Consider the following 21,656-nt stretch of genomic DNA (forward strand, 5'->3'; position numbering starts at 1 on the left):
TATGTGCAAAATAAATCAGCAGTTTTTCGGTGAAATGCCCCTTTAATAAAGATGCTTCTGGATGACACATTTTTACCATTAACTGTTTGCAGGCAAGAAAACTGGTCCAACAGATTACTATTCCTTCAGTTATTCCACCCAGTAACACGTTTTACCAACGTCATTAGCCCTTTCACTACCACACTACAGGTTAACCCTTTACTATCACACTACAGACAGTTAACTGTAGTGAAAGGGTCAAAAACAGTGGTATCTTTTGAAAACAATACCAGCGTTTGTGGTAAGGCGGCACGCTCACACCATTTAAGTTTCCAGAGGTTGAAAAATGCCTTCCTATACCTACAAACTCAGGGGATATAAATGAACTTCTACGTTTGGAATCTCTCACCACAAACACTTTGGATGTCGATGGGAAAAAACGATGTCAAAAAAAGATGACTAGGTCGAGTTTTTGAGAAGTTTGACAACTTTATTTATACTTTTTTTTTTTTTCAAAACATCAGAAAAACATTACATTTTTTTACACAGGTAATTCATCAACTCATTTAATTTTTTTTTTAGATTTGTTTTGTCTTTTTCGGTTTGATTTGTTTTGTCGTCTTCAGTCATCCCCCCATCTCTTATCTGCAAACAGAATGGTAAAAACAGTCCCAACACAAACAGAAAGACCACATCAGGAGGGAAACCAAATAAACAAACAGCCATCATCAGTATCAAAAACAATGTTCAGTAACGATTCACATTAACTGCAGATTACTCACATATGTAAATGCATTCTGCTTGTGAAGTAAATTAGGCCAGGTGGGCGTACGACTCAACACACGTATATTAGGGCTACTCGATCAGCAAAGCAAAAATCATAATCACGATAATCTTTTATTGATATTGAAGTCGCAATTATTAAACACGATTACTCATTGATTTGAGGACATCATATGATGACGACTGAATTTATTTTACCTTTCTATGGCTGCCTTACAGTTACTTGTAATCTTCTACAATTACCAAAATAACTGGAGAAACATGTCGTGGCTCCCTCCTCTCTCTCAACACAAGCTGAGGGGGGAGAGGCACACCGCTGTGAAGGAATGGCGCGCTAAATTTACAACACAAGACAAAATGAGAGCAACACGACACAGCACAATAATCCTTTTATCTCGATTGTCTTGTTTTCATGATCGTGGGAAATACATAATTGGAATTTGATTAATCGCCCAGCCCTAACGTACATCATATGCTATACCACTGAACCCATCCTGATATTTCACAAGCATAATACATTAAGACAAGCAATGACTTTGCTATTAGTGTCTGAGCTAATGTGAATCATTGCCCAAATGTCCTGAAGTCAGTGTTTTCTACCGGTCTGTCAAAAAAAACATAAATCAAAAGCTGCGTTTTTTTCACGCTATGGGTTCAGAGACTCTGAAACCGGTGTTGGATCTGTTGAGTCACGAGACCAGGAGGGTAAGAGCCAAGAGGTTGTCGTCACTAGACCAGGAGGGAGAGAGGTTGTTGGTGAACTCTTGGTCCTGCGATAAATATAAGACACCCCATATGAAAAGGGGAACTTATTTTACCACAGTAAAAAGCATATTGTAAACAAAATGTCAAAATCAATTGTTAGAAGAGCCATGTCACCCGATCAAATCATACATGTTCAAGAATAATCTTTGACAGAGCATTATTTATTAATATGATCAGCTTTCGAAATAAGTTAAAAAAAATTATGGAATCTACCAACTTCTACTATAGTCTAAGTCCACCCGCCTCTTGACTTATAAGGTCAATCTTCTCCACCCTCTTGAACCGTGCTCATTAAAACACATGCTGGTACTCGTCACATACAGACCCCGCTAGTGAACCAGAAGACCACTGACACCATAGTATAAGAAACACCCTTTTTAAAGACAATGGATGTCGAGTTGGCCTTCCATTCTGATCTGGAGGCCCATTCATTAGAAAAGTACAGTAAATAATTGTGTGGTTACCGTTCCCCCTTACAACACCTCTCCCCCCTCGAAACAAGACAGAAAATATATAGATAGTTTCATTGTGTGACTTTGTCAATCAACCTCTGTGAAAAAAAAGGGGGGCATTGGACATGTAAAAGATTGAGGTTCACAGGTAGTTAACCCTTTCACTACCACGCTGCAGAAGGTTAACCCTTTACTATCAATAGTAAAGGGTTAACCTTCTGTAGTGTGGTAGTGAAAGGGTTAACCCTTTGACATGTGGCAGTGAATGGGTTGACCTTCTGTATTGTCGCTGTGAAAGGGTTAACCGTTTGGTAGTGTGGCAGTGAAAGGGTTAAGGCGAATCAGCATCTAGAGAGCAGAGCGGTCATTTTTAAAAGATTTTGAAGATGAAATTTTTCAGACCCTCCAAATGATGGTCAAGAAGCTTTCTCTGAACTCCCTCTATTCAGAAGGAACACAGAGAAACGTGTTAGAATAAAAAACGGCAGGTTTGAAAGAATTACAAAAAAGGAACTAACAATCGGCTATAATACGGCGAACCACTGATCCACCCCTAACCGTCAGCTTTTCAGCGATTAGAGGAAATAATTTCCCCCACTGCTACAGATTCCGCTAGTCAACCCATACAGAGTTCCTTTTACTGTACAAACTTAAGACCATTCGTTTGGAGTCGCAACGCAATCTTCACCCATGAGATCTAACATGAGTCTATGAGTCTAGCTGCTTTGATGTTCCACTTGGCTCTAGGTGTCCGATACAATACGGTCTTAGCCTGACGTCCCAGCACCATACCTTCTGCATACTATAGCCAAAGGACATGTGCACACAACTGAATCACACACCATTATCACCTGTAGTTGCACATGGTTTGACCCATCAGTTATATTTTTCAACATTTCTATCTCTGCTACGCATTTGGAATCTGCTCATATCTAAATCCTATACAATGTCTAATCTGTGGATCCTAGTCAAGTGTGTGAAGTGTTTCTGCATGTGTGACAGAGAGCTGTTCAGGTGATGTGATTCAAGGTTTTGCAGAGGAGGAGGTTGTAAACTTCAACATCCTTTTTCACCTCGGTCTGGGAGACACTTATAGGAAATTTTTTATTATTTGTTCTTGTGTTTTAGCTAACTTTGTTAACATTTCTTATTGGAAGCCCATAACCTCTAGCTACAATGTTATGGGCTAACCTGTGGCTAGTGTTAGGGGTTTTAATAAGCTAACCTGTGGCTAGTGTTAGGGTGTGTATTGTGTTTTAATGAGCTAACCTGTGGCAAGTGTTAGGTTGTGTATTGTGTTTTAATGAGCCAACCTGTGGCTAGTGTTAGGGTGTGTATTGTGTTTTAATGAGCTAACCTGTGGCTAGTGTTAGGGTAGGGTGGGTATTGGGTTTTAATGAGCTAACCTGTGGCTAGTGTTAGGGTGTGTATTGTGTAGGGCTGTACCGAAAGTCATTTTTTAACATTCGAAACTTCTATAGAAGTATTCGAACGAAGCTTAGAATGTCTGTAAAAAAAAGTTTGATAATTTTTTTTTTAAACTAAACCTCAATTTGAATAAAGTGATTAATCTGATCAAATTAGTATTATTTTTTTATTAAATCAACTTTCTTTAATGAATATAACTCATCAGTTTTGTCAAATATAAATAATCCAGAGGCAGCTGGGTGGCGCAGCGGACTAACCGCTCTTCACCAACGCGAGAGACACTGGTATCGAATCCGGCTGTCAGCGTTGCCTCCGGCTTGGCCGGCCGTCATACTGGCTCAATTGGCAGAGTCAGCGGGAGGGAAGCCGGTGGGTGGGTCCAGGTCGTTGTAAACAGGAACTCCTACAGTTCGGTCGGGGCACCTGCACAGCGAGGGAAGTGAAAAGAAGTGGTGGGCTGGGTACACATGTGTAGGAGGAAGGATGTGATAGTCTCCGCCCTCCCAGACCGACGGTAGGGGGTAGAATGCGCAACGACCAGGAAGGGGATTGGGAATTGGCATAACGACTAACATTGAGAGGGGAGAAAAACGGAAAAGAAGGGGAAAAAAGATCATTAAAAAAAAAGATATATATAAATAATCCAATAAGGGCACGGTTGGTATGAAAGTGATGGTGACGTATTATAGTATAATATTAGTGTAGCCTAAACTTTATCTGCAACTGTGAAGAAAAACCCCATTGGTTTAAACAGATTGAATACATATAAAAAAAAAAATATAAAAAAAATATTTTTTTTTTATTTCGAATGTTGATTTCAAATTTGAATGTCAACATTATGATCGAAGCTTCGATACAGCCCTAGTATTGTGTTTTAATGAGCTAAAATGTGGCTAGTGTTAGGGTGGGGTGGGTATTGGGTTTTAATTAGCTAACCTGTGGCTAGTGTTAGGGTAGTTATTGGGTTTTAATGAGCTAACCTGTGGCTAGTGTTAGGGTGGGTATTTGGGTTTTAATGAGCTCTATGTAGGAAAAAGATTGTTGAAGCAGTTTTCCTATCAGTGTTGGATTATGGTGATGTAATTCATAGAAATGCTGCTCCTTCCACTCTTAAATCCCTAGACATGGTCTATAATTCTGCCCTCAAGGTTTATTACTGGTGATAGATATGGCACTTGCCACTGCATCCTGTATGATAAAGTGGGTTGGTCTACTCTGCCAGAGAGGCAAAAATAAACATTGGTATTGGTTTATATTTAAGGGCATAGATGGGAAATTGCCACCTTATATCCCTACGATGCTGGATTGGACCCTGCTGTCTAACTGGCTCAAATGACTGGCTTATGCTTAAGGTCTGAACTTGGAAAGTCAGCCTTTTTTTTCTTTTGTAATGCCCCAGCTTCTAGGAATGATCTTCCAACGCACACTAAACATCAATTCTCTGCAAATGTATGGATCATTTGAAAAACACTGACCACAAACCTCCGTCTCAATTTGTAAAATGTGTTAAGTGATTGTATCTGTGTTCTGTATTTATTTAATTCATTAATTTATTGCAGCCTAATGTAATCTCGGCATCATTGAAAATGAGGGCCACCCTCAACTGTATTCCTGAGAATTTAAACGAAGGTTGAATCAATGAATGAATGAGTAAGCTAACTTGTGACTAGTAGGGTAACCATTGGGTTTCAATGAGAAATGCTAACAGAGAGCTGACCAGTTTTTTCTGCTCATTACGACAACTGCAGATGGCAGGTTTAAGGTGTGTTGTTGACAACACGCAGCCTGACCTAGAAGGCTGCGGCAACATAGAACACAGAGAGCAAGTCACCCGTTCAAACATCTCGACTGACCGCAGACCAGGCGCCATTTAGGCACATTTTCAAACTGATTGTTCTATTTCCAAGCACAGCGATTCATTTAGGCATTATTTTGAGCAAGTGTCGGCTCACTCAGGGATCAGGCACATTTGTTTAACATGTTTTACACCTTTTAAAAACAGCAGCTTAGATGGGGAAATGACCCTGAACCCTGGGTGACGTGACCCCTATAGACGACCAGGCTCTTAAACCAGTCATTCTGCCGTCTATGGTATATTTATGGTATAGTACTAAAGCCCTATGGAAAATATTAAACAGTTCAAATACATCAACAAATGTCAACCTTCTTAGTTACTCTTAATGTATCTATACAATGTTGCAAAATGCTTTGTCTTTCTTTTGCTTTACTTGAATGTATAGATGTTGACATTCAATAAATAAAATACAAAAAAAAAGTCACTCTTCATATATATTGTTGCTACTGAACTAAGGTTTCAAATGTCACAAAGTTGATATTAACTGATGTATTTTAACAGTTAATGTGGTGTCATGTGATCCTCTGTTCACAAAATCCCATATTTTCCACTCCATTTCCCAGGAGTTCAGGACTACACACAGACATGGCAGACACGCTGACTTTACAAGCTACAAAATTGTGTCAAGACTCCTACTTAAGTAAAACATCCCTTTTTAATGATTTTTCAAATATGAGTGTTTTTAGAGGCGATTGTTGCCTCTGAACCGTTTTAAATATCAAACCATGGACAGATTTTGCATTTCCTCAAACAAACTGAAAAATGTCAAGGCAAGACCCACTGCAAACAGACCCCCCCCCTCCCCCGGAACAAACCGGCCCAAAAAGAATCTGTGTGGTGGGAGAGAGAGGGGGGAGGGGGAGAGACAACCCCCCCCCCCAAAACAAAAAAAGCTTCCGTCACTGCTGCTACCGTCGTGATCCAGAAGCAGCTGTGAATCTCCACAACAGAAACGACAAAACAAAACAAAATAAAAAAATAAAACAAAACCCAGCAGACGTTTGTTTTTATTATCATCCTGCATCGTAGCTTTATTTTAATCATCCTCCCCAAAGCCCCGAATCACCACGTCTGGCAGAAGTTCACTATTTCATGTCTGAGAAAGGGAGACAGGAGTCCTGGGGAGGGGAAGGTCTGGCTTCTTTCCTCAAATTCTGTCTCTCTCTAAACAGGGAGGAGGTGAACAGGGGGATAGGTGGGGGGGGGTGACGGGATTGGCTAAGAGAAAGAGGGGTGGGTTGTGTGGTCTTTTAACCGCCTACCTGCTCTTACGAACCCCTCCAACACACACACACACTCGCACCGCAAACACTAAATGCCACTTATGTTGCCTCCCCCCACCTCCTCCTCCCTCCCTCGCTCATGTCTCAAACTGGGTGAGCAGGGCACGGACCTCGGGCGTCAGCTGCTTGGCCGCGCGTGCCGCCTCGGCGATGGCCCGGCGGTAGAGGCCCTTCCTCTTCTTGTCGAAGCGTGACCGGAAGCTCTCCAGGAACGGCGAGAGCTGCGCCAGGGGCAGGTAGGAGGTGGTCGGGGAGCCGAACCAGGAGACGCGCGCCTCTTGGCGGACGGTGAGGCCCGTGTCCTCGCGGCGGTTGACCGTGATGGCCACCACGCGCGCCGGCCACCAGGGAAAGCCGTAGATCTTGGCCCAGACAATGTCACCCACGCAGACGGCACGGCCGTCGACTCCCACCCACTTAGACACCGACTTCGAGAACACAGACGGCTTGGCGCGAGATGACCCGCCGGCCTCCTCTTCCTCCCGCTCTCCGTTGTCTCTGGCCCGCTCCTCGTCCTCACCTCCGGCCTCCTCTTCCTCCCGCTCTCTGTCGTCTATGGCTCGCTCCTCGTCCTCATCGCCGGGAGGAGGCGCGGCAGCGTGCGGAGGAAGGCCATCGATGGAGGAGGATGTGGCGGCGGACGAGGAGCTGGGAGGGGCCATACAGGAAACAATAGGAGGGGGGGTAGAAGAAGAGGAGTAGGAGGAGGAGGAAGAGGAGGAGAGCAGGTCCCCCCCCGGAGGAGGAAGGTCGAGGGTCTCAGTCGAGCTGCTGGACTTTAGCTCCTCAACATCCAGCAAACAGGAGAAAGACACGGCGGGCTGGGAGGAAAAGGAGGAAGGAGGAGAAGGTGGATCCTGGTTACTGGCTGGGGCAGCCGCCTCCTCCCCACATCCCTCCTCTCCAACACATGCTCCTCCTTCTCCTCCTCCCGCCTTTCCCTCCTCCCCTTCCTCCTCCACCTCCTCCCCGGCCCTGGGACGCTCCTGCCTCTCACCTGTGCATGTGGAGGAGGAGGAGGTAGAGGGGGCTGGGGAGGCGGGGCATGCAGGCACGTCCGGTATTATGGGTGGAGCGGGAGATGGGGTTTGACCTGAGGGGGCAGGGCCTGAGGCAGCCGGGGCAGGGGGCGGGACGGGGGTGGACCTGCCGCTCAGCACTCTCTCTTGGCCGACTTGGGGTTTAGGAGGTGTGGTGGGGGGGAGTTGGGGGGCCTGGGAGGAGGAGGATGTGGTGGGGGACTGACCATCCTCGGTACGATACCTTTGGGGCTTGAGGCGCATCCGGGGCGGCTGCGTGGTGGCGTGGTGCTGGTGAGGTCCAGACGAGCCCAACGCCAGGCCGCCGAGGTGCCGCAGGCGCCGCGTGAAGTGGATCTTCTGGCTCTGTCCGTTCGCCGCCTGCAGAGCGGCTGAACGGGTCACGGTCCTGGCTCCGTGGGGATTCACGGTTACGGTCCTGGGTCCATCTGTGTTCGGAGTAGCGGTCCTGGGTCCATCGGTGTTCGGGGCAGCGGTCCTGGCTCCGTGGGGGTTCAGGGCAGCAGAGGATGAAGAGGCGGTGTCTTTTCTCTGCTGTCTCCTGTGCGAAGGCGTCTGCTGCTGAGCGGTCTGCTGTGACCGGGTGGTGGCGGCCTGAGAGGAGGACCGGGCCAGCTGCTTCAGGACCTGCCGCCGGGCCTTAGTGCGCTCCACGCCGCCAGAGCTCTTACCACACAGGACCTTCTGTTTAGAGTTCAGCTTTAGACGGACGCGAGAGCCGCCGCCGCTGTTGGCAGAGTGCGATGACGATGAAGACGAGGGCACACCCCTCAGCACTCGGCTGGAGGAAGAAGATGAGGAGGAGGATGAAGATGAGACTCGAAGCCCCCCCCCTGACGACGACGACCGCTTTGATGTTTGGGCGTCCGCTCCTCTCGGACCATCGCTCCGTAGCCGCTTGCCGGCCACCCCGCCGCTATCCGCCTGCCTCCTGCGCCTGGTGTCTTCGCTCTGGGGATCCAATGAGGACGAGGAAGCAGCGGCTCTGCGTGTCTCCCGGTGGTGTCCGCCGCCGGACACCACACCTTTACACTTATCGCACAGCACCTGCCGCGGACGCAGCCTGATGGCGTTCATGATGGAGGTGGGCTCCTCGTAGCGGTAGCGCCGCTTGGGACGCTTGATCTTACGTGGCGGCGGCTGAGGTAACGACTGGTTGTAAGAATCCCTGATGAAGAGCGGAGGAGGGTAGGGTGCGCCCTCCTGGAACAACGGAGGCGGCTTGGAGACACAGAGGTCCGGAGGAGGAGGAAGGAGCGAGGACTGCACCGCCTCCCCCTCGTCTCCGTCAGGTCCGTCCTTCATGGCTCCGCCGGTCTCCTCTAGTCCCCGGAACGGCAGTTGTGACGTTGTTGTTTGGAGCTGCATAGATTGCTGGGGCCGGTCCTTGTAGTCCCTGTGGGGCAACACCGTGATGGGGATACCGTAGGGACCAAACCTGAGACAGATGGACAGAGAAACCCATTTAATTATGACAGTAATGCAAGGGGATTAATAAAAGGAACACTTGACTTAAATGAATCCTGTTGAAATTAAACGAGGCTTTTCCTGCAGAGAGAATTTCGAGACGGGCGCCTCCTTAAAAATACATCTGATGTCGTAAAGAATTATAAGATTAGGGCTGTCACGATTCGTCGACCACATCGACGAATACATTTAGTCGATTTGCATATTCATGATCAACAAGTCGTATTGTTGTTACTTGTATGCCTTTTGCGGTGGAAATGGCAGACGTTCAAAGTCATAACATGCACAACGTATAATTTAACTAGTGCCGAATGAATCACGTTAGAAATATAAATAACTTCTCTTAAACCACTATTCGTGATTCCTCCTAGAGCCAGGACTCGACAGTGTGCATTTCGCTTGCATTTGATAACTCAGGGCTTGACATTAAGGCTTGTCCTATTGTCCGGGACAAGTAAAAGAAATGGTCGGACAAGCATAATACAATTTAACTTGTCCGACTGGACAAGTAAATATTTTTTATATATATATATATATATATATATATATATATATTCCCCAAACGAATAGTAACGTTATTCCATCTGATCAGAAAGTGCCCGTCTCACAGTGTCACACTGGAAACTCTCAATCTCTGTACGTCAATATTACTTGTCCCGGACAAACAGTGACAGTCTTCTGGGTGCTCGCTTAGTTGACACTGACAGGGGCACGAGACCCGCGAAAATATCAGAATGTTTAATAGAATGTTTAATAAAAGTTGGTTGTTTTGTTGTTACCTGTTGATCTAATGTGCCTATTGTTAAAAGAAATTATTTCAAATAAAAATACAATTATTTATTTGAATGGTGTTGTTTATGGCAATAACAACTATACCGTAATAACAACTATACCGTAATAACAACTATAGGCGTAGACCAGGGTTTAACCCCTGGTCGTCAAGAGACAAGGGAGATGAGAAAGATGACCTGGTGCTGATGGGGAGTGAAGATGAGCTGGAGGACTGATCATACAGTATATACCCCACACACACTGTGTTTAAGTTATTAAATCATAATAATTGTCCAAATCTCTTGTCGGTTTTATACATTTTTTAATAGGCCTTTATTTTCACAAGTACATTTCGGACAAGTAAGTTTAGCTTTCGGACAAGTAAAATATCTGAGCGCTCAAAAAGTTAATGTCAAGCCCTGTAACTTCCGTGTTTCAAGTCAACTCCAGCTGGAAGGGAGGGGCTGAGCCTTGCATTTTAGAAGCTATGACATCTAGCTCTTCAGCCCTGCGTTCTACAGCCTGTGACAACTCCTCTGTTTCTATGTAAACTCTGCAAGCAACGGGTCCAATAAATGAGTCTAACATGCTTTACATCCCCGCCATTCCTGTATGCCCGTCGCGGGCACCTTAACTAACGTTAGCTGCTAAGAGTTCCAATAGTGAGGAAAGGGGGGTGGGGTGAGCCCGTCTGTCTCCAGTCCCTACTCCTACGTCCAATGATTTGAAGTAGCGTTACACTATAAAAACTAACTGGATAGTTGATAATGATAAACATTTCACTTCATTAGCAAAAATATTGTAAAATCATTAAGTCTGCTATAAGCTATTTCCTCTCTCTTTTTGACATCGATGAGGCTAATTAGCTTGAACAATCCTGATTCCTGAGCCTATTTTATTCAAAAGGAAGATATTGATTTAAATATACATATATAGCCTATATAAAAAATACATTTGAATCGTATCTCCTGTGCTGGCACAAGCACTACCATAGCATGGAGTGGAGAGATAACACACAATACATACATATAATAATTCATGGAAATATACTAAAAAGTTATTTATGGAAGGTAAAAATCTCTCTGGCTGGTAGTTTTTTAAATCTAAACAAAAAAGGATGAGGATACTAATTAAACATTTTGAAATATTCAATTGCGAATATAATACATTTTTCTGGTAAATTAATGGTTTAGATTAATCGACTAATAGATAAAATAATCAACTGATTAATCTATAACAAAATAATCGTTAGTGACAGGCAGCCCTATATAAGATTATATTAAAAAGGATGATATACATATACTATGCACTCAACACTGCAGCACCTAAGTTTCAACACTGTTTGATGAACATTGTTACTCGGCTGAAAGAGTTGTACCCTTCCTGCTGACTTTGTACAGAACATGTAACTCGCTTTGGATAAAAGCACCAGCTAAATGACTAAATGTAAATGTAATGTAAAATATACAACTCAATATCTTACTTTTGACTTGTCCTGTGTACTTATTTTTATTTACTTATACTTATTTGTACTTGCACATACTGCAGACTTTTTAATCTGTTAATTGTTGCTTTTTATTAGGGATGTTCGATATTGGCTTTTTTACCGATATTGTCCAACTCTTAATTTCCGGCACCGAATAATTTCAGGTTTAACATCACATACCTCGTCGTGGAATTAACACAACATTATGCATACTTTTGACAATAAAAGTATGCATTGATTTGTTAATTTCACTGGATGCATTCAACAAGGATTTCTAAATGTAAACATTATCTATGCAAAATATGACAACTACTTCAACTTAAGTTAGGCTAAAAAGTGGAAAAAAGTGCCATCCTGACAAACATAGGGCACATTTCTACTTCCTCACAAAATGTAAACAACATTGTACCTATACAACTGTGAGATAAAGTGCAAACAACTGAAACCAGATAAAACATTTTTTAAAGCCACACAAAAGGAGGCGTCTGACAGCACATGGGCAGGTTAGTCTGACTAACCTCAAATGAGAGCTCACACATTTGTCCTTTTTCCCTAGGCATAAAAGAAAATATTGTTTGGTTCCTGTTGGTTGTCAGTTAGGGCCATGGGTAGGTAGGGAATTTATTAATTTTTTTCCCACGGCGACGATGGATAGGGAATTTCTTTATTTAATTAAAACGTTCACAACAACATGGATGCATGTACCGTACTTTTCGCACTATAAGCCGCACCTGACTATAAGCCGCAGCAGCTAAATTGAATGATGTGTACATATATAAGCCGCACTGGACTATAAGCCGCAGGTGTTTTAATGTTTAATTACCATATGTAATTAGCATTGGGACACAATACTGTCGGACAAATAACAAGCATTAACTCATTTACAAGTTGTATTAAGTTTAGCAAATAAGGGAACAGATAAATAACATTTCAATGCAGTCAAAAAAGCAATATTTAGATGTTTACATTTTCGAGTTTGGTCACGTTGAGTCACATATAAGCCGCACCGTTATATAAGCTGCAGGGTCGAAAAATGGGGAAAAAAGCCGCGGCTTATAGTCCGAAAAGTACGGTACTCTGCCAGCATGTTTAATATCCATAATACTAAAGGTTTGACTAAGATTTTTATGAAACGTTATTGTAACGTTTTTTTTTACTCATAAAATAAATTGGGTCGCACCTAAATCGGCAGGGTCGGTCGGCAACCGGAACCAAACCATTAATTTTTTTAGGCCCTAGATGGAGAAGACTGGTGGCTGCCCCACAGCTAGAGCCATATGAAATCCGCGTTCACGGAGTCGCGGACGGAATTGCGGAATTGACCAATAAAAATGTAAAAACTGTAAAACGTGGAATATTGCAGAATTTGCCCTAATCTGGACTGAAATTCCGTGTTCGGGAGAATATGGAACGTTTGGTGCAACGCGAACATGATCGGGGACGCTACAGCGTGTTACACACAACGCGGAGAAATATCCAAGCGTCTGGCTGCTTCGGTGCGTCGTTAACGTTAACGTCAGAAGAAATTCCGCACTAAGCCCTAAATTCAGAGCAGAGCAGTATCCTAATGACTTTTATGCTTCAGTCGATAAGGTGTTTTGCAAATTCTTGTCAACATACCGTGGGGGACTGGACCCGCAAAAACACGTGCGAAGATCACTTCAAAAGCCATGTCAGGAACAAGGACCGTGCTTCCCAAAACACACCAACTCTCTAACGATGATCTCTGGTGATCACAATAGATACAGCTAGAGGGCGAGGCTAAATGTGATTTAAATAGCTATGTAACGTTACAGTACATAGGACTATAGATGGAAATGATAGCTTCTTGCTAAATCTGGTGCACCCATCTATTTGCAAATGATTGTCAGTAGGCCTACACACTGTCCTTTATAAATGAAATAAACTAAAGGTGCATAAATTATGCATTACTATATTCCATCACAATAGAATATATAGCTAGGCTACCGACATTGTGATAAAAGTAGCTAGCTGTATCTTGTTTACACTTGAAATGTGTATTTTTATTTTGTCACAATATTATTTGAAAAATATTGTGTCAAATGTAACTGTATTTCTGAGTTGCACTTAAAAACATTAAATGTTGTTATATCTTATTAAATTGTGGACATTTATTCATTCCCACTTATTAGACACTATTTCTGATGGTAAAATGGGCGTAAAAGGCAAAATACAAAATTCTGAAATATTAAAATGGAAAAAACGGAATTTGGGAAAAAATAAATCGAATTTGGAAAATAATAAAATGAATTTCATATGGCTCTACGGCCACAGCGTGACGACCGCTGGGACCACACGCCTGGACCGGCTGCCCCCCCCCCCCCCCCCGGAATTGTGTTGTTGCCCCAAATGGTGTTTCTCTAACACCACAACCTGTATCACTGTACATATTAATACTACAACTATGTACATACATCTGATTAGCATTACTCAATCAATACTAGGGATGCCCCGATCGATCGGCCACCGATGGTTATCGGCCGATATTCAGTATAAATATGCGATCGGTGATCGGTGATAATGTTTTATTTTCACTGATCGTCAAACCCGATCGCTGTCGCTGAGTTCCGTCTCAGACACCGGTGGTGCGGCGTCTGCTCTCGAGTCCAGCCCCTCTCGAGTCCAGCCCCTCCCGCACGCATGTAAACACGGGTCTAGTCTAATGAGCGGGTCTTCTCTATTTGAACGACCACATCAAGCAAGAGGTGGACGCGGGCAAATACTGCGGCATGGTCATGCTAGACCTACAAAAGGCCTTCGACACTGTCAATCACACCATTCTGATTGACAAGCTAAAAGCAATTGGTTTTGATAGTTTATCAGTGAGCTGGATACAATCCTACCTGGAGGGGAGAGAACAGATGGTGGAGGTAAACGGTACCCTATCCGCCCCCCCTCACAGTGAACTGTGGTGTTCCACAAGGAAGCATACTAGGACCACTACTGTTCCTAATTTATGCAAATGACATGTCGTCAGCTTGTGACTAGAGATGTTCCGATACCATTTTTTCCTTTCCGATCCGATTCCGATACCTAAGCTTTGGGTATCGGCCGATACCGATACTTATCCGATACCAGTGCATACATTAAAAAAAATAAATAAAAAAAAATATTATATAAATTATAATTTTTTTTTTTTTAATACAGCTACTGTTTTATATATACTGTTTTTTAGTAATAACTATAAAGTAATGGTATTTATTCAACAACAGGTGATTGTATAGATTAGTATTAGTATCAGTAATTGAAAACTATCTCAATGAGTTCACCCATGGAAAGGTTGTTGGCACATTAGTTCCACACGGACATTATTCGTTGCTGCACTTGCTTCCACAAGAAGGCTCCGTTTAGTAGCAGAGGCTCTGTTGTTGTGATTTTTGCACAATAAATATTCAACATTCTCTTTTGAGACTCCGCCTCAGACTCTTATCATTTGGCACTAAAAGCTAAACATTGTCGCCGATATGGCTGTCCGCAACATGTCATTAATTGTGTACGCGACGTGCAATTGTGCAATGACGACGTTACCGTGAGCTAGGTTAGCTAGCATGAGCTACCGGTATATGGAAAGACTAACGTTACTGGTGACATTGTGATTTAACTTGGAATACTCCTTTGCCAACTTGCTGTACTTTGCTTGCAGGTATGCAGCCATTATTGCTGGATTATGAATAGCCCCAACTTTAGCCAAGGTAACGTTATGGCTAAACCTTTAACGTTAGTTAATGCTAGCTTTCAGTTAGCTAATGCTAATAACATCAGAGCTCCCCGTCAACAGCGCTCTGCCGGGACGATGGCATTTTAAGAAAGTATCTGCTCTGCTGTTAAAATGACAAATGGCAATTGACACTTTAATTCACGGTCGATTAAGCACATGTTTTATAATGCTCACTCAGCGAGTAGGGTATATCTACAGAGCCCAACGTCCGCAGTGTTGTTGATAAATTACGTCATATGGTATCGGAGCGCAACATTAGAGGGTACTCGCCGATACCGATACCAGCATTTTAGGCAGTATCGGCGGCATTTCCGATACTGGTATCGGTATCGGAACAACTCTACTTGTGACTGCAACTTGTTCCTGTTTGCGGACGACTCAGCCCTGCTGGTCTCTGACAAGAACAAGTTACAGGTTGAAAAAACCCTCAGCTCGGAACTAGGCAAAATCTGCATATGGCTCGCCGACAACAAACTATCATTACACATGGGTAGGCCTGCCACGATAACAAATTTTGCTGGGCGATTAATTGCCCCCGAAAATATTTTTTTTGAGAAATTTATTTCCTAAAACTTTTATTTTGAAGCCCACCGCTCCGTCTTTTCCGGTGTTTTAGACTTTTATTTTGAAGCCCACCGACCGGACCGGAAGTATTGTTGTGATTATCCTAGCTTGCTGATGCTGCTGGTGGACTGGGGCCAGCTAACGTTAGCTTGCTGATGCTACTACTACTTCGACATGCTGCTAATGGGCTGGGGCCAGCTAACGTTAGCTTGCTGATGCTGCTGGTAGATCGACATGCTGCTAGTGGACTGGGGCCAGCTAACGTTAGCTTGCTGATGCTACTAGTAGATCGACATGAGCTAATGATAAAACAAATGTTGAGATTGTTGGTGAACAACTAACTTTAAGTTAGTTTTAACGTTAGCTACTAACGTTAAAACGCTAACGTTACACTACAAATTACGCTACTTGGTTAAAAGGAGCAACACTATTGAGAAATGTAGTTAAGCTATGTGGTGTTGCCCCACGGAGCTCCTGTGCTGTGCTCTCTGCTCTGTAGTAAAGCCAGCGGCCCGCCTCCCAACACGGACAGTGACTGACAAGGGGCACTGGTTCCGCCTCATTAAAACAAACACGCAAATAGCAATTAATCGCGCCCGTCAAAATCATTGCATTAATTTTTATTATCGCGGCAATTAATCGATTTATTGCTTATCGCGGCAGGCCTACACATGGGCAAAACAGAGTCCATTCTCTTCGGTTCAAATAACAAACTCAGCAAAACAGACGGCTTCTCAGTTACAGTGGGTGACAATATTGTCACAAGGAAAGATGAAATTACCTACCTGGGTTCCATCCTAGAGGCTAATCTTTCCTGTGACAAAATGGCATCCAATGTAATAAAAAGTCAATCAACGAACTCGATTCTTGTACCGGATCTCCTCCCTGGTAAACAAGAATACCCTGAAGACTCTGGCAGGAGCACTCATTCAAGGGTACTACGACTATGCTTGCACCTCATGGTACCAAAGCACCTCAAAGGCACTAAAAACCAAATTACAAACATCTCAAAACAAACTAGTCAGACTACTGCTTGACCTGACTCCTAGAACCCACCTCACTCCTGCACACTTTGCCAACCTAGGATGGCTTAGAGTAGACAACAGAGTACAGCAACTTGCAATTCAAAACTGGCCCCTACAAATGTCCTAACCCAGTTGTACAATAAAGACCAAGCATGGCTTTGTCAGTATTCCAATGTACAGCCCCACCCAACCCCACCCCACCTACCCAACCTCCTCCAATGTACAGTTTCCATGTCAAATGTATGTCAGTATTCCAATGTACAGTGTCCCCCCCCCCCCCCCTCCCCCTCCCCCCCCCCCCCCCCCCCCCACCTACAATGTACAGCCCCACCCCACCTACCCAACCTCCCCCAATGCACAGTTTCTATGTCAAATGTATATACTCTTCTTCTGGATTTTTTTAGTATCACAAACAGTACTGTATTTGAAAATCTGGTATGTCATAAATGTATAGATGTAGCAGTACTGTCTATCTGTATGTCATGTGTGCCATATGATGAATTGAAAATGGGGGACCCTGATGGAAACAAGACGAAAGTCTTTCTCAGGTCTGCATCCTCTTAACAATTGTATGTATTGAGCTGTACTGTACTGTACCCATTCTGCAATCTGTTAATAAACTTTTCAATCAATCAATCAATCAAGACACGGGAGGACGGCGTGTCGGCGTCTCCCTGAGCTAGCTCCCCCCTCTACTGATGGCCCTGGTTGTAAAGCCAGTGTCTCCTTTTTGTTCAATATCACTGCCTTTCTTATTAGGCTCCTAGTTGTTGGCTACAACTTTGCCATAGTAGGCATTAATCACTTAATTAATAGTTCAAATGTCTGTCCCATTCCCGTTTGCACATGCAGATGATACACACACACGCACACAGTGGGCCAGTGACTTTGGTGGTATGTGATATTGCACAGATGTGTCCCGTTCCCGTTTGCACATGCACGCACAGTACAAATATACATTTATTTTTGAAAAAAAAATAAACTCTGTTACTTGACATATTTTCACTGTGCTCCTAAATATTTTTGGGTGCTCCTACATTTTTTCATTTAGGAGCACCTGTGCCCCTAGTGAAAAAGGTTAGCGTAGAGCCCTGATAAGGCCATGAACATAAGGTATCGTTGTATGCGGACGATTTATTATTGTATACATCTGATCTTTATGTTTCTGTCCCCGCTGCCCTTATCAATATCGAATCCTTTGGTAGCCTATCGGGCTATAAACTGAACCTTAACAAGAGCGAACTGATGCCACTTAATATAGCCGCAAAAAAGTCTCCTCTATACAATCTGCCATTTAGGATTGCCCATGATGGCTTCACTTATCTTGGGGTACATGTTACAGACAAATTCAACAAACTCTTTCAGGCCAACTTTGCCCCCCTCCTAACTCGTACTAAGGATGATTTTGAACGCTGGTCTATACTACACCTCTCTAGCCGCAAGAATTAACTCTGTTAAAATGAACACCCTCCCAAGATTTTTGTATCTCTTTCAATGCCTACCTATTTTTCCCCCCAATGCATTTTTTAAGAAAATTGATGGCCTGATTTTGTCTTATATATGGGACAAGAAGCCTCCCAGGATAAGAAAGCAGCTCTTACAGAGGCCCAAATCAGATGGAGGCCTCGGACTACCGGATCTTAGGTCCTACTACTGGGCTGCCAACTAGAGATGTTCCGATACCATTTTTTCCTTTCCGATCCGATTCCGATACCTAAGCTTTGGGTATCGGCCGATACCGATACTTATCCGATACCAGTGCATACATAAAAAAAAAAAAAAAAAATATTATATAAATTTTTTATAAATATATATATATATATTTTTTTTAACAAATACTGTTTTATATATACTGTTTTTTAGTAATAACTAGAAAGTAATGGTATTTATTCAACAACAGGTGATTGTATAGATTTGTATTAGTATCATTAATCAATGAGTATGGGGCTTCAGCACTGCAGATATACCCTACTCCAATGATCCACACGGACATTATACGTTGCTGCACTCGCTACCCACTGGCTCTGCAGATATACCCTACTCAGTCTGTCTACAAGTCTCCGTTTCAGTAGCAGTCGGATCTGTTGTGATTTTTGCACAATAAATATTCAACATTCTCTTTTGAGACTCCGCCTCAGACTCTTATCATTTGGCACTAAAAGCTAAACATTGTCGCCGATATGGCTGTCCGCAACATGTCATTAATTGTGTACGCGACGTGCAATTGTGCAATGACGACGTTACCGTTAGCTAGCATGAGCTACCGGTATATGGGAAGACCATAGAAGACTGTAACGTTACTGGTGACATTGTGATTTAACTTGGAATACTCCTTTGCCAACTTGCTGTACTTTGCTTGCAGGTCTGCAGCCATTATTGCTGGATTATATGAATAGCCCCAACTTTAGCCAAGGTAATGTTAAAGCTAGCTTTCGGTTAGCTGTTCAATGCTAATAACACCAGCCACCAAGCGAACCCATGAGCTCCCCGTCAACACCGCTCTGTCGGGACGATGACATTTAAGAAAGTATCTGCTGTTAAAATGACAAATGGCATTGACACTTTAATCGATTAAGCACACGTTTGTTTTATAATGCTTACTCAACAGACCACAGTGTTGTTGATAAATTACGTCATATGGTATCGCCGATACCGATACCAGCATTTTAGCCAGTATCGGCGGCTTTTCCGATACTGGTATCGGTATCGGAACAACTCTACTGCCAACTTTAGGACCGTTCAGTTTTGGCTACAGTGTAGTGGGATGTCCTCACCTCCAGTTTGGCTGGAGATGGAGGCAGCCTCGTCCGTACCGGCATCACTGACCTCTCTCGCCCACGCCACTAGTTTAGGCCCTTATATCCCCTTTACAAAAAATGTATGTGTCAAATCAACAATGAAAATTTGGAACCAATCTAGACGCCACTTTGGCTTTCACGCAACATCTTTTGCTGCCCCGGTGGCCTCAAACCCGGCCTTCCCCCCATCTATGATTGATGGCGCTTTCTCAACCTGGACTAGTCTCGGTATTAGAACATTTAAAGATCTCTATATCGACAATACCTTTGCTACATTTGAACAATTATCGGTTAAGTACGGTCTCCCCAGAAGTAATTTTTTTAGGTTTTTACAGATCCGGAGCTATGTCCGCAGCTTAGATACCCAGTTCCCCATCCTTCCTGGTGAAACACAACTTGACTTTTTTTTTTACCCCTCTTCCCACTCTAAAGGGCTCCCTGTCGAGAATTTATAGGCAACTATGCTCATTACAGTCCACCTCCTTAAATATTATTAAGTCCTCATGGGAGGAGGAATTGGGGGATGCAATATCTGACGACATGTGGGAAAAAGCACTCAAAAAGGTCCACACCTCTTCCATCTGTGCTCGACATGGTCTCATCCAATGTAAAATCATCCACCAAGCTCACTGGACTCCAATGAGACTATCCAGAATTTACAAAAGTGTGAAACCTAACTGTCCACGATGTAATCGGTCCCCAGCAAACCATGTGCACATGTTTTGGAGCTGTCCATCCCTAGTGGACCTTTGGAAAAACATATTCAATACACTCTCTGAAATATGCAGTACTCAGGTGGAACCAGATCCTTTGACTGCGCTATTTGGTGTTTCCTCACCCTTATTACAACTGACAAATACTAACAAAGAGGTCTTGGCCTTTGTTACTTTGTTAGCGAGACGGTTAATCCTACTTCAGTGGAAATCCTCCTCACCCCCTTCCCATGCCCTTTGGGTTAAATCTATTCTTAACTGTATTAAACTAGAAAAAATCCGACACACACTCCGAGGATCTACAGACAAGTTATTTTCTATGTGGGCTCCCTTCTTTTCCTATGTTGAGAGGACCCACCTTCCCATAGTCCCAGACTGATACTCACTCACACAATACCCTTGGTACACTACTCACCCATCCCTCCCCTTCAAACTTTCTCCTTTGATGCACCAAATCAACACCAGAGTTGGTTGACCTATGAATTGCTGTACTCACTTTTTCAAAGGTATCGCCTTATTTAAAAAAAAAAAAAAAAAAAAAAATTTACTTTTTTTTTTTAATTATTATTATATACTTTATTTTTTTACTTTATTATGATTACTATTATTATATATATATAGTTTTCTTTTATATATTTCTTATTACCAACACTATAAATCTCTGTCTTTTTTGTTGTTGTTTGTCTGCATGTCACTTTGTCTTGATGTCTGCTGTTCTTTGTATTCTGTTTTTGTGTTTCAAATAGAACATTTTCAAGTACATATAATTTGTAAATGTTGGTTGCACTGGAAAAAAAAACAATAAACAGACATATAAAAAAAAAACTATTGCCTGTTTGAAGGATATCATCCTCAAACACATACACCACCTACACGCCTATTCTCAGTCCTTGCCCCACAATGGTGGAATGAACTACCCACCCCAGTTAGGACAGCCGAATCCCGTCCAATCTTTCGCCGTCGACTAAAGACGCACTTCTTCAACCATTATCTGAAATAAAATTAAAAAAATCTAACCCTAACTAACCTTACTGTCATGCACTTGTCCTAATAAACTAACCTACACTGTAACACGCAACACTTTGATGAATATTGTTACTCAGCTGATAGAGTTGTATCCTTCCTGATGACCTGTCGTACAGAACTTATAAGTCGCTTTGGATAAAAGCGTCAGCTAAATGACTAATGTAAATGTGAATGTAAATGCCTTGTAGAATTCCACACATAAGAAAGAAATATACTGGGATGAATAAACAAAATAGGAAATAAAATGTAGAAATGCATGCAATACATAAATAAATATGAATCTCCATATATGAAATAGAACATTTAGATAAGGTGCTACTGAGATGTTTTGGTGAGTTCTTTGTTTTTTTGTGGAAGTAGCCCTTCTTAAAAATGCATGACAGGGCTGTACACTGCGACGATCTCGTCGCAAATTTCCCCTTAATTTGGCCGTTGCGATTTAAATATTATATCTGGTAGCAACGTTGCGAGTAGAGATTTCA

At 43.0% G+C, this 21,656-nt stretch overlaps 1 protein-coding gene across 1 annotated transcript in view; it reads right to left on the reverse strand.

Annotated features, from left to right (window-relative positions):
- Nucleotides 1-452: 452 nt before the first annotated feature.
- Nucleotides 453-21,656, reverse strand: part of pwwp2a (PWWP domain containing 2A) — a gene marked incomplete at its 5' end in the record, with an annotated part of 37,144 nt that continues 15,940 nt past the window's right edge. Inside the window, one exon of the mRNA XM_084320678.1 lies at nt 453-9,023. Within this exon, the coding sequence (XP_084176804.1) occupies nt 6,623-9,023 (2,401 nt within the window). The 3' untranslated portion in view covers nt 453-6,622. The remainder of the gene's footprint in view (nt 9,024-21,656) is intronic.

Source organism: Notolepis coatsorum (assembly GCF_963971535.1).
Source record: "Notolepis coatsorum genome assembly, chromosome: 8".
Lineage (NCBI taxonomy): Eukaryota > Metazoa > Chordata > Actinopteri > Aulopiformes > Paralepididae > Notolepis > Notolepis coatsorum.